Source organism: Jatropha curcas, chromosome 11, assembly GCF_041381405.1.
Source record: "Jatropha curcas cultivar XTBG-Jc1 chromosome 11, XTBG_Jcur_1.0, whole genome shotgun sequence".
Classification (NCBI taxonomy): domain Eukaryota; kingdom Viridiplantae; phylum Streptophyta; class Magnoliopsida; order Malpighiales; family Euphorbiaceae; genus Jatropha; species Jatropha curcas.
In genome coordinates, this window is record NC_143161.1 from 786661 (window position 1) to 799517 (window position 12857).

A 12857-nucleotide genomic window follows, 5' to 3' on the forward strand; every position below is an offset into this window, starting at 1 on the left:
AAAAACACGTGAATTAAGTAAGATAACAAGAGCATTTCTAACCATACACGTATAAATTTAAAAAAAAAAAAAAAAAAACAAAACCACCTGCCCCAGGATTTAGGCAAGAAATTTTGTTATAAATTAAGCTCATCAGCGTTAGTTCTGTTTGCAGAAACATTTGATAGAATTAATCTCTCACAAGTCACGATGGCATTGACTCCAAAAATTGTTAAGTTAAACCAAGTAGATTTCAACTCTGCCCTTGCTCCTGAAAAATGGAGCATTATCCAGGAAAACACTTTGGCTTCTACTTCCTTAAATCACTTAACCAATCTACCTGATCAACACTTCTCCAACTCTAAAGTACTTTCGCAGGATGATATTTGCGTTAAGCATCATGGGGAAAGGTTGAGGGCATTTAAGCAAACTCTAGCCAAAACGAGTTGTGAAGATGCCGTTGAGGGTTTAGTCATGATTGATGCTATCCAACGCCTTGGCATTGAATATAATTTCCAGGAGGAAATTGATGCAATTTTGAAAAGACAATATTTGATACCTACCACTAATGACTATGATCTTCATGAGACTGCCCTTCGCTTTCGACTCTTGAGACAAGAGGGTTACCATGTCCTCCCAGGTAATTAATTGATTTCCTTTCTCTAAATTTCTGTTTCTTGGCTATAAAAATTACACCAAAATTCACAACATGCATGATTTCTTTACAGGAGTATTTAACAACTTTAAAGACGAGGGAAAATTCAAGAAGGAGCTGACAGATGACATCAAAGGACTAATGGGTTTATATGAGGCTTCGCAGCTGAGCATAGTAGGAGAAGATATACTCGATGAAGCTGCAGACTATAGTCACAGGCTTCTAAATTCATCCACGACACATCTTGACGATACTCAAGCCAGAATAGTAAAGAATACACTCCAATACCCACATCACAAAAGCTTGAGCAGGTTCATGGCCAAAAGCTTCATTAGAGATTTTCAGAGGCCAAATGGGTGGATGAATGAACTACAGGAACTAGCGAAGATTGATATGAAGATGGTCCAGTCTCAACACCAGCAAGAAATTCTTAAAATATCAAGGTTCCATTATTATCATAAATGCTTGTGGGTATTTTGTCCTTGTAAAAGCCTTAACCACGTAATAATTAATGTTGATATTTTTCCTTTGGTGGGACTATTTAGGTGGTGGAAAGAAGTGGGTTTGTCTAAAGAACTAAAGTTCGCAAGAAACCAGCCACTAAAATGGTATATGTGCTCCATGGAGACCCTTGCAGATCCAAGCTTATCAGAGCAGAGAGTAGACCTCACAAAACCCATCTCTTTTATTTTTTTAATAGATGACATCTTCGACGTTTATGGGACTCTAGATGAACTTATATTATTTACAGATGTTATTAACAGGTATATAAATTGTAAAGTCCCTGGAATATCAAATATGAAACAGATTTTATCAAGCAATTTAAGTAATAACAGTTAATTAAACTAATTAACTAATTATCTACATGCATAGATGGGACATTGCAGCCGCTGAACAACTGCCAGACTACATGAGGATCTGCTTCATGGCTCTTGACAATATCACTGATGAAATTAGTCACAAGGTCTATAAACAGCTCGGCTGGAATCCTGTAGACTCTCTGCGAAAAACGGTACAGGAAAACAAGAAACTCTTATGTATACAGAAACTAAATTTTAAATTTCCACAAGATTGATTATAATCAGAGGTCCTTTACGATTCTCGCAGTGGGCCAGTTTGTGCAATGCATTTCTAGTAGAAGCAAAATGGTTTGGTTCTGGACAGTTGCCAAACGCCGAAGAATACTTGAAGAATGGAATTATTAGTTCAGGCGTTCACGTGGTTCTGGTGCACATTTTCTTTCTACTGGGTCATGGTGTTACCAAGGAAAATGTGGAACTCATTGACAATCATCCACCCATAATATCTTCTACCGCTGCAATTCTTCGTCTCTGGGATGACTTGGGAAGTGCCAAGGTACTATATTTTCGTGCCAAAATCAAACTGAAATATTATTTTAAGATGTACAAAGTAATAGTAATGGGAAAGTATATATGCAGGATGAGGATCAGGATGGGCATGATGGATCGTACGTGGAATGTTACATGAAGGAATATAAAGGATGTTCGGTAGAAAGTGTAAGAAAGAAGGTAAACGACATGATTTCAAATGCATGGAAACAGCTCAACCAAGAATGCCTCTCGCCAACTCCATTTTCATCGACTTTCAACAAAGCTTGTCTTAATCTTGCAAGAATGGTTCCATTAATGTACGGTTATGACGATTGCCAAAACCTTCCACTTCTTGAAAGCCATGTCAAGTCTATCCTGCCGGACAATTTCTCTTAATTGTACTGTAAAACAGTAATTCTGAAAATAATCATGTATTTGATAATTCCTCGTTATAATAGCAATGTAAAGAGGATAGGAAAATAAAGAAGTTTCAGTAAGGGTGAATTACAGTTTAATATCTTTAATTTGTAAAATATTTTAAATTAAGATCTCTATTTTGAAAAATTAATTCAATATCTCTCTGTTTTGTTGACATTCAACATCCATATTTTATATTTTATAATTTTATATTATAGTTTCTAGAATACGCTGACATAATCATGTTTTACTCTAGCTTTAGATTCGAGTTTAATTTTAAATTTTGTCTTTAAGGTTCCAAATAATTGTTGTCCCATCGATATAGTACAAATTTTTAACAAGTAATAAAACACAAGCATTCCTCTCTTCATGTTCGTCTTCATCTTCTCCATAGCTAGAAAACACGACACAATTACGCAACATTCTAAAAAATATTGAAATACATATAGCATTATAAAATGAGTGATCAGTGCTCAAAAATATTTCAGACCGTAGACTGAAAGGAAACAAACACTTTAACATTTCTTGAAACGACAAAAGAGTTAAATTGATTGCACAAGATTATGTTTGTTTTGGTTAGACATATGCACGTTATTATATGTATCTCAAGCAACTGCTGATAGTCATGGCAATTGTTTTTGAAACCGACAAGTACTTGTTTTGGTCTTGACCACGTTTGTTATTCTCATTTCCACTCCCATGCTCGACACACCTTCTCTCCACCAATCATGCGTAAAAACTTATATTTGTAATTTATAATTTATTTTTTATAGATAAATTTACTATGATATATTAAAATAAAAAATTAAAAACATGCGAAAAAAACTCATCCTATCTTCCTAAAGATAGTAATTTTACCCAAGTCATCGGTATCTAATCCCACCCAATTTTAACATATTCGAGTAATAAAAAATGGATATTGAAGTAATATTTTATTTATGATTTTTCTTGTTTTTATTTTCAAAAAATAAAAAAATAATACTTTTAATGTTAAAAATGTTAAAATGAGTAATTGTAATAGAATTTGAGACGGATTTAAATAATAGAAGTAAAATTTTGATGTATTTTAAATTGAGGTTGACCTTGTCAGAAATTCAAATCGACTAAATAGCAAATCCACAAAATAGATATAAAAGTGAAAAATTAACTAGCTAATTATTTAATACTAATATTTGAATATTGATGGACCCGAATCCAAATAAGTACATACCATATATTTTCCCCGCCGCGTGGGTTCTAACTGTGGGATCCCTCCAACATGTGTGACCCACACAAGTTTGAAGAAAGAAAAAAAAGGAAATATACCACGTTTTTTTATAAAGGTCAAACAAGGCTGCAGATAAAGAAAAAAAAAAAAAAGAAGAGAAAAACGTGTTATTTGAAAAAGAAAGAAAAGTTGGCAATCTTCTTTGATAAAGTATAAAGATGTGAATGAGTTATACACGACTCATTGCAATCTTCTTTGATAAAGTATAAAGATGTGAATGAGTTATACACGACTCATTCAATGAGCTGCCTATAAAAGGAGGATTATAATTTTGGAAATTGGCTGATAATGACAACACAGGTCACATGAAAGTGATATTCCAAGACTTTCCAGGAGGTGCAGATGGTTTTGAGCTAGTTGCAAGGTTTTGCTACAACAATGGCAAAATTGAGATAACTCCCTCTAATATAGTTCTACTAAATTCTGCTGCTTATTTCATGGAAATGGGAAATAATAGTAGTAGCTCAGCAACACTCAACTTAATAGACCAAATAGAAAATTCTCTTGAAGAGATTAATTACTGGACTTGGTGACCTCCTTGTAGCTTTCAAACAATGCCAAGAAATATTTCCTGCAACAAATTCGTCAATTCTACTTGAGAAATTATTGAACTCCATTGTCGAAAAGCTTGCTATGTCTACTGCAAGTCCATTTAGATTTTGCTCAGAGAATTTTAGTTCCCAGCTTTCCTCTGATACAAGCAGCATTTCTAGTACAAGAAACGACTGCTATCTACCCACTTGTTGGTTTCAAGATCTTTTGTTCTTGAATTTCAACTTTCTCGACAAAGTGATCAGGATGATGATATCCCTTAAATTAAACCATGTTATCATTTTTAAGTTTCTCATCTTTTACATGAAATCAAGACTTCTTAGTATTGGACTTGATCAGAAGCGCCAAATGGTAGAAGCTGTAATAAGTATGCTTCCATTACTCGATAAGAATTGTCTTTCTTGCAAGGGCTTATTTGATATTCTTCGAGTCATCTCAAGCTTGAAAACAATTAGAAAATGCTACAAAATCAAGTTAGAGAGATTAATAGGTTCACAGCTTGATCAAGTAACTTTGGATCATCTGCTAATTCGACCTCCCAATAGGAAAATTTATACCATGTACGATGTGAATTTGGTTTTAAGGCTTGCAGAAGCCTATTTGCTTCAAGGTTGGATAAGTCCAAGTCGGTTGAATAAGGTTGCTTGCTTGATTGATTCCTATCTAATAGAAATAGCTTTAGATTTTCGTCTGAAACCTTCCACATTCGCGGCATTACTGTCAGTGCTTCCAGATTCTGCAAGAAAAACTAGTGACAGACAATACCAAGCCATTGACTTATACATTGAGGTATATGTTCATGTTTTTTTCTTTTATTTTTAATTTGAGAAATATTATTACTGACTCTGGTGCTTTTCAGGTCCATACTCAATTAAAGGAAGAAGAAAAGGTTAAGTTATATTCTGCACTGAATCAAACAAAACTATCGGCCGAAGCTTCGCAAGCTCAAACTTACAAGGTTTACATTACGCAGCAATCCAAGCATAGTAGCTCAATCATCAAATTGTTTAATGGTAAGTTAAAGAAAAATGGTAGAGAAGAAGCTGAGCAAGTCCTTTCTTTCACAAGAAAGCAAGAACATTCAAGGGAAACTGGGAATCTTGAAACACACTTGCAACAAATGCAGTTGAGAGTTGCAGAACTTGAAAAAATTGTACAATGATGGAATCCCACATGCCAAATGTAGCGGAACAAAGATTGTGTAGATCAGGCAAAGTTATATCGTTGCCAAAACTTTGTTCATGATAGAAAATTAATGTATTAATTATGTATATACGTAGATTTTGATGTTTTTCCAAGTACAACCTCTTCTAACATAGGAGACGGGAATTCCAACCTTAATTGTCCATCTTCTAATACAAATTAGAGTGGTTAATTAAGCACAATATTGTCGTTTTACCTATTGGAAAAATCAATACAAAGTGCGCATCTATGTCTTCCTTTCCCAAAACCAAGAATAATTAAGAGATGAATGGATGTTTCTGAAGAATATCTATATAGACTGCTGAGCCTACTCAGAGTCGATTGAGCCAGCGAGCTATGCGGGAAAAGGCACGCTCATTTGAGAAATCCGAAGCCCAAACTGTAATTAATGACGTTTCAGAAACCAAAGCATTTTCTTACCATACATTAGTGTTCTTGTAAACGACAAACAGATGTACAAAAACAAAACTCTCCAATACTACTCTGGTAGAGCCACCATACCTTCAGTATCCTTCGTTTACCAACAAGTTACCTCATCTTCAATTAAACTAGGAAGTAAAGTAATGGTATAATGGTATAAAAACCTTCCAAGGGAACATAATCTTGAAATGAAATTAATTTCATACTCACAAATTCCTAAAACGAAATTAATCTCATACTCACAAAAATATCAGAAAGTCATTTTCGAATATATAAAATTGCTTATTTAAATTTTTAAAGAGAAATCCTTAATTAACAAATAAAAAAAGTTCTATGGGTTTTCACATTTTATAATTTTGATTTATGGAGAAAGAAAAGAAATAATCATATGATGATTGATCAGTAGTCAAACATAGAAGAGAGGCACTCAAGAAATAAATATGCATGTGTCTTTCTCCTTTTGGAAAGAGTGATAATTAATTACCATGGAGTTTTGTGAGCTTTAAATTATCTTCTCTTCTTCTTCTTTTTTTTTTTTTTTGAAAAAAAAAAAATTGGCCATTTAAAACTCAACTAGACCAACATTCTTGAAATCACCATTGCAATTTTCTAACAAAAACATGTTTGATGACAGTTATTTTTTTTTTCAAGTCTCAAATTTGTTGGAAGAAGGGAGCATTTATGAGTGGTAGAGTCGAGAAACGTTTTCTTTCGGTTTATGTGCCCCAGATCAAAATTTCTAAACAGGCCTTCACCATGTATTGGGTGACAGTAATAAAAGTTGTTGGCCCATATGACATGGGCCAAATCTCACGGGCTTTGCTATAAATGTATTTTTGAGGGCCTACTTGGGCCATGGAACTATAGATGTACAATACAGCCCACTTGATCACCCGAAAACGATGTCGTTGAAAAAATTTTAGCTACTTACAAATCGAAAGAAGTTCGTTTCATACCGTCCCTGTCGTCTTGTCGTCGCAAACCATATTTTTTTCACTTGGAATAATTAAAATATAAAAAATAAAACATAAATATGGTTTTCAATTAAAATGTGACTTTTCAACAAATGACTTCAATTAATTCCTCATAAGATAAGAAATTTAAAACGAAAATTCTTTTATACCCTTAAATATAATCAGGCAAATATATAAATAAACATAAACTTGAATGAAGTCCTCCATCAGCACTTTAATATTTTCATTAACATAAATTAAAAGATATTTAGTTATATTCTTAGCTAGATGGAGAGGAATTCCCTCAGTCACTGCTCACGAGTCAGGCGGCTTAGATACATAAAAAAATTTTAAAAATCGTGATTGAGATTGTTGCAAAAATCTTACTCACACAAGATGTTTCTGTCTGGGGCAAGAAAAGACTTTGAAACGATGTAAAGGTCACATTAATTCTGCAATGAGTAACACGTGCTTCTCAAATTTAAGACCAAAAAAAAAAAAAGAAAAAGAAAAAAAACACGTGATGAGTTCGGTCCTATCTATTATAAATTAAGTAAGATAATCAGAGTATTTCTAACCATACACGTATAAATTTAAAAAAAGAAAAAAAACAAAACCACTTGCCCCAGGATTTAGGCAAGAAATTTTGTTATAAATTAAGCTCATCAGCATTAATTCTGTGTGCAGAAACATTTGATAGAATTAATCTCTCACAAGTCACGATGGCATTGACTATTAAAGCATCCTTTACTTCTTCTCACACTCCATTTCCTAAAAAGCAATCTCCAAAAATTGTTAAGTTAAACCAAGTAGATTTCAACTCTGCCCTTGCTCCTGAAAAATGGAGCATTATCCAGGAAAACACTTTGGCTTCTACTTCCTTAAATCACTTAACCAATCTACCTGATCAACACTACTCCAACTCTAAAGTACTTTTGCAGGATGATATTTGCGTTAAGCATCATGGGGAAAGGTTGAGGGCATTTAAGCAAACTCTAGCCAAAACGAGTTGTGAAGATGCCTTTGAAGGTTTAGTCATGATTGATGCTATCCAACGCCTTGGCATTGAATGTAATTTCCAGGAGGAAATTGATGCAATTTTGAAAAGACAATATTTGATTCCTACCACTAATGACTATGATCTTCATGAGACTGCCCTTCGCTTTCGACTCTTGAGACAAGAGGGTTACCATGTCCTCCCAGGTAATTAATTGATTTTCTTTCTCTAAATTTCTGTTTCTTGGCTATAAAAATTACACCAAAATTCACAACAAGGATGATTTCTTTACAGGAGTGTTTAACAACTTTAAAGACGAGGGAAAATTCAAGAAGGAGCTGACAGATGACATCAAAGGACTAATGGGTTTATTTGAGGCTTCGCAGCTGAGCATAGTAGGAGAAGATATACTCGATGAAGCTTCAGACTATAGTCACAGGCTTCTAAATTCATCCACGACACATCTTGACGATACTCAAGCCAGAATAGTAAAGAATACACTCCAATACCCACATCACAAAAGCTTGAGCAGGTTCATGGCCAAAAACTTCATTAGAGATTTTCAGAGGTCAAATGGGTGGATGAATGAACTACAGGAACTAGCAAAGATTGATATTAAGATGGTCCAGTCTCAACACAAGCAAGAAATTCTTAAAATATCAAGGTTCCATTATTATCATAAATGCTTGTGGGTATTTTGTCCTTTTGAAAGCCTTAACCACATAATAATTAATGTTGATATTTTTCCTTTGGTGGGACTATTTAGGTGGTGGAAAGATGTGGGTTTGTCTAAAGAGCTCAAGTTCGCAAGAAACCAGCCACTAAAATGGCATATGTGGTCCATGGCGACCCTTGCAGATCCAAGCTTATCAGAGCAGAGAGTAGACCTCACAAAACCCATCTCTTTTATTTATTTAATAGACGACATCTTCGACGTTTATGGGACTCTAGATGAACTCATATTATTTACAGAAGTTATTAACAGGTATATAAATTGTAAAGTCCCTGGAATATGAAACAGATTTTATCAAGTAATTTAAGTAATAACAGTTAATTAAACTAATTAACTAATTATCTACATGCATAGATGGGACATTGCAGCCGCTGAACAACTGCCAGACCACATGAGGATCTGCTTCATGGCTCTTGACAATATCACTGATGAAATTAGTCACAAGGTCTATAAACAGCTCGGCTGGAATCCTGTGGACTCTCTGCGAAAAACGGTACAGGAAAACAAGAAACTCTTATGTATACAAAAACTAAATTTTAAATTTCCACAAGATTGATTATAATCAGAGGTCCTTTACGATTCTCACAGTGGGCCAGTTTGTGCAATGCATTTCTAGTAGAAGCAAAATGGTTTGGTTCTGGACAGTTGCCAAACGCCGAAGAATACTTGAATAATGGAATTATTAGTTCAGGCGTTCACGTGGTTCTGGTCCACATTTTCTTTCTACTGGGTCATGGTGTTACCAAGGAAAATGTGGAACTCATTGACAATCATCCACCCATAATGTCTTCTACCGCTGCAATTCTTCGTCTCTGGGATGACTTGGGAAGTGCCAAGGTACTATATTTTCGTGCCAAAATCAAACTGAAATATTATTTTAAGATGTACAAAGTAATAGTAAATAGTAATGGGAAAATATAAATGCAGGATGAGGATCAGGATGGGCATGATGGATCGTACGTAGAATGTTACATGAAGGAATATAAAGGATGTTCCGTAGAAAGTGTAAGAAAGAAGGTCAAGGACATGATTTCAAATGCATGGAAACAGCTCAACCAAGAATGCCTCTCGCCAAATCGATTTTCATCGACTTTCAACAAAGCTTGTCTTAATCTTGCAAGAATGGTTCCATTAATGTATGATTATGACGATTGCCAACAACTTCCACTTCTTGAAAGCCATGTCAAGTCTATCCTGCAGGACACTTTGTCTTAATTGTACTGTAAAACAGTAATTCTGAAAACAATCATGTATTTGATAATTCCTCGTTATAATAGCAATGTAAAGAGGATAGGAAAATAAAGAAGTTTCAGTAAGGGTGAATTACAGTTTAATATCTTTATTTTGTAAAATATTTTAAATTAAGATCTCTATTTTGAAAAATTAATTCAATATAACTCTGCTTTGTTGACGTTCAATATCCATATTTTATATTTTATAAATTTATATTATAATTTTTAAAATATGCTGATATAATCATATTTTGCTTTAGCTTTGGATCCAAGTTTAATTTTAAATCTTGTCCTTAAGGTTCCAAGTAATTGTAGTCCCATCGATATAGTACAAATTTTTAACAAGTAATAAAACCCAAGCATTCCTCTCTTCATCTTCATCTTCATCTTCTCCATAGCTAGAAACCGACACAATTACGCAACATTCTAAAAAATATTGAAATACATCAAACTGATCCAAGGGCATATAGCATTATAAAATGAGTGATCAGTGCTCAAAAATATTTCAGACCGTAGACTGAAAGGAAACAAACACGTTAACATTTCTTGAAACGACAAAAAAGTTAAATTGATTGCACAAAATTATGTTTATTTTGGTTACTACATATGCACGTTATTATATCCATATCAAGCAATTGTTGATAGTCATGGCAATTGTTTTTGAAACCGACAAGTACTTGTTATGGTCTTGACCACGTTTGTTATTGTCATTTCCACTCCCATGCTCGACAGACCTTCTCTCCACCAATCATGCGTAAAAACTTATATTTGTAATTTATAATTTATTTTTTATGGATAAATTTACTATGATATATTAAAATAAAAAATTAAAAACATGCGAAAAAACTCATCCTATCTTCCTAGAGATCGTAATTTTACCCCAGTCATCGGTACCCAATCCCACCCAATTTTAACAGATTTGAGTAATAAAAAATGGATATTGAAGTAATATTTTATTTATGATTTTTCTTGTTTTTATTTTCAAAAAATAAAAAAATAATATTTTTAATGTTAAAATGAGTAATTGTAATAGAATTTGAGACGGATTTAAATAATAAAAGTAAAATTTTAAATAAATTGGAGATGGATTGAATTTAAATAATGTATTTTAAGTTGAGATTGACCTTGTTAGAAATCCAAATCGACTACATAGTAAATCCATAAAATACATATAAAAGTGACAAATTAATTAGCTAATTAGTTAATATTAATCTTTTAATATTGATCGATCCAAATCTAAATAAGTCCGTATCATATATTTTCACCTGCATGGATTCTAACATCTCGTTAGTTCACCTCCACCCTTTACAACATCCTAACTCTGTTGTTTTGTAATTTACTGTAAGAGCAGGTGACCACAAAAAAGATTCTCGAATTGACATTTCTTTGAACTTAGACATTTCGTTGACAAAAGTCAAAACTTTATATATTCTACACCTGAAAAAAGAGCGGGGATTTCAATCAAGTTAAATCTGAATTATTGTGGATGAATTATACGTTTTAAACACCACGTAATAGCCTAGTGGAAACAAAATTGAACAAGCAATTTATGATTTGTTTGTGTGATGGGACAGGAGGAAATAAACTTTAAACGTTAATGAATTAAAAATGCATTTGAAAAAGTTATCGAAGACTGTAAAATCTTATTAGCCAATAGGTCAGATGTTTCTTTTTAAACCAGTCCGTAGATTAACATGAATGGCCACTCTCTTGCTGTAGCATCATATGCTCATATTAATTTACATGTTTGGAATTCCATTTCAAATGTATTTTTGGAATTTCATTAATACAAGTTCTATTCTTGATTTAAAAAAAAAAAAGGAATTAAAAATGTTAATGGATGTTTAATATATCTATAGAACCACGACAAAAAAAGTAATGACAGATCCCTTGTACGAAACCTAAAAATGGCATCTTAGCATGTCTAAGCAAAAACACTATCCACCGCAAATTCTAAACACATGTAAATTATTGAAGAATCTAGGATGATTAATTTAACAAACTCGTTCTATGAGCACCATCAACAACTCTCTCGTTGAGAATCAACAGTATGATTCCTGCTTTTTTGGTAAGTGTATTTTCAAGTTTCTCCGTTGGTTTGATTTACCTAAGGGTGGCCATATTACGGTTTCGGAAACCAGAATCGTCGGTTCGAACCGATCTCGAACTGTAACCAGAACCGGTCCGAACCGGAATCGATACAGGAGATTTTCGGTTCGGTTCTGGTTCCAGATTTCTGGAACCGAAACCGGCGGTTCCAGAAAATCAGTCAGAACTGGATTGGAACCGCCGGTTCTCCGGCCGGTTTGAACCGGCGGTTCTAGCCATTAGAAACTGTCATTTTTGTTTTTTCTTTTTTTTAATTTTTCAAGAATTCAGTTGAAGAATTTTTTTAAAAAAAATAATTATGTTCAAGTCTTTAAAAAAATAAATTTAATTGAAGTATTTTTTAGGTGTATTTTTTTTACAAATAACTTTCACAAATTTATTAAATTTTGAAAACCGGTTTTCAAAATTTAAAATTTAAAATTATGCGATTCGCCAAAAAATCAATCGGAACCGTTATTTTTGTCACCGTACTGGAACCGAAACCGTTCGGTTCTATAGACAGAGATTTGAAGGATCGCATGGAGGCTTTCTCATATAGAAGCAGAGCTGGGTTTGCTGAAGATGATTTTTGGTGTCTCTATAGTAGGCATAATGATGCTATTTCTGATTTTAATGATTGTTGTTTGCAAGGTGAAGTAGGGTCAAGTTGTGTTAGTGGGTTTATTAAGGTGTTGTTTTTATAATGGTTAGCCTTTTTGTTGAATGCACTGTCAATGGTAGTTGAAGTTAGTTTTATTGTACCTATTGGCCTCACTAATGGAATGGAATTTAAAATCTTTTCTTCTCTAAACTTGTGATCTCTTATTTGACATTATTGAATATGGAAGCAACACATGCATAAAAAAAATAACAATTCGTGCAATATTGATAAATAATTAAAATTCCATTTCATTAATAAATAGCTGAGTTGATGTATTACAAAAAGAACTCAACATCTACATGTTCAGCATTGAGTGTTCCTTGTAACACAACATCCAAGTGTCACTTGTAAGACAAAAAGGCTTATTCT

At 33.4% G+C, this 12857-nt stretch overlaps 2 protein-coding genes and 1 pseudogene across 3 annotated transcripts; all 3 read left to right on the forward strand.

Moving 5' to 3' along the window:
* The first annotated feature begins 137 nt into the window (after positions 1-137).
* LOC105649410 (putative terpene synthase 13) lies at positions 138-2557 on the forward strand. Its single transcript, XM_089716690.1, has 6 exons — positions 138-619; positions 708-1077; positions 1180-1398; positions 1508-1646; positions 1742-1990; positions 2074-2557. The coding sequence occupies exons 1-6, from the start codon at positions 190-192 to the stop codon at positions 2359-2361; spliced, it is 1695 nt and encodes a 564-aa protein (XP_089572816.1). The 5' UTR covers positions 138-189; the 3' UTR covers positions 2362-2557.
* Positions 2558-4026: 1469 nt separating this feature from the next.
* On the forward strand, positions 4027-5446 carry LOC149492287 (BTB/POZ domain-containing protein At3g22104-like; annotated as a pseudogene). Its single transcript, XR_016318930.1, has 2 exons — positions 4027-4990; positions 5061-5446. The product of XR_016318930.1 is annotated as a BTB/POZ domain-containing protein At3g22104-like (transcript).
* A 1961-nt stretch (positions 5447-7407) lies between these two features.
* Positions 7408-9925, forward strand: LOC149492288 (putative terpene synthase 13). Its single transcript, XM_089716553.1, has 6 exons — positions 7408-7980; positions 8069-8438; positions 8541-8759; positions 8862-9000; positions 9096-9344; positions 9435-9925. The coding sequence occupies exons 1-6, from the start codon at positions 7500-7502 to the stop codon at positions 9720-9722; spliced, it is 1746 nt and encodes a 581-aa protein (XP_089572679.1). The 5' UTR covers positions 7408-7499; the 3' UTR covers positions 9723-9925.
* Positions 9926-12857: the final 2932 nt, after the last annotated feature.

Coding starts and splice junctions, on each gene's coding strand:
- LOC105649410 (XM_089716690.1), top strand. CDS start 190: ATGGCATTGACTCCAAAAATTGTTAAGTTAAACCAAGTAGATTTCAAC. Junction 1,078..1,179: donor GAAATTCTTAAAATATCAAG/GTTCCATTATTA, acceptor GGGACTATTTAG/GTGGTGGAAAGAAGTGGGTT. Junction 1,399..1,507: donor TTTACAGATGTTATTAACAG/GTATATAAATTG, acceptor CTACATGCATAG/ATGGGACATTGCAGCCGCTG.
- LOC149492288 (XM_089716553.1), top strand. CDS start 7,500: ATGGCATTGACTATTAAAGCATCCTTTACTTCTTCTCACACTCCATTT. Junction 7,981..8,068: donor GGGTTACCATGTCCTCCCAG/GTAATTAATTGA, acceptor ATTTCTTTACAG/GAGTGTTTAACAACTTTAAA. Junction 8,439..8,540: donor GAAATTCTTAAAATATCAAG/GTTCCATTATTA, acceptor GGGACTATTTAG/GTGGTGGAAAGATGTGGGTT.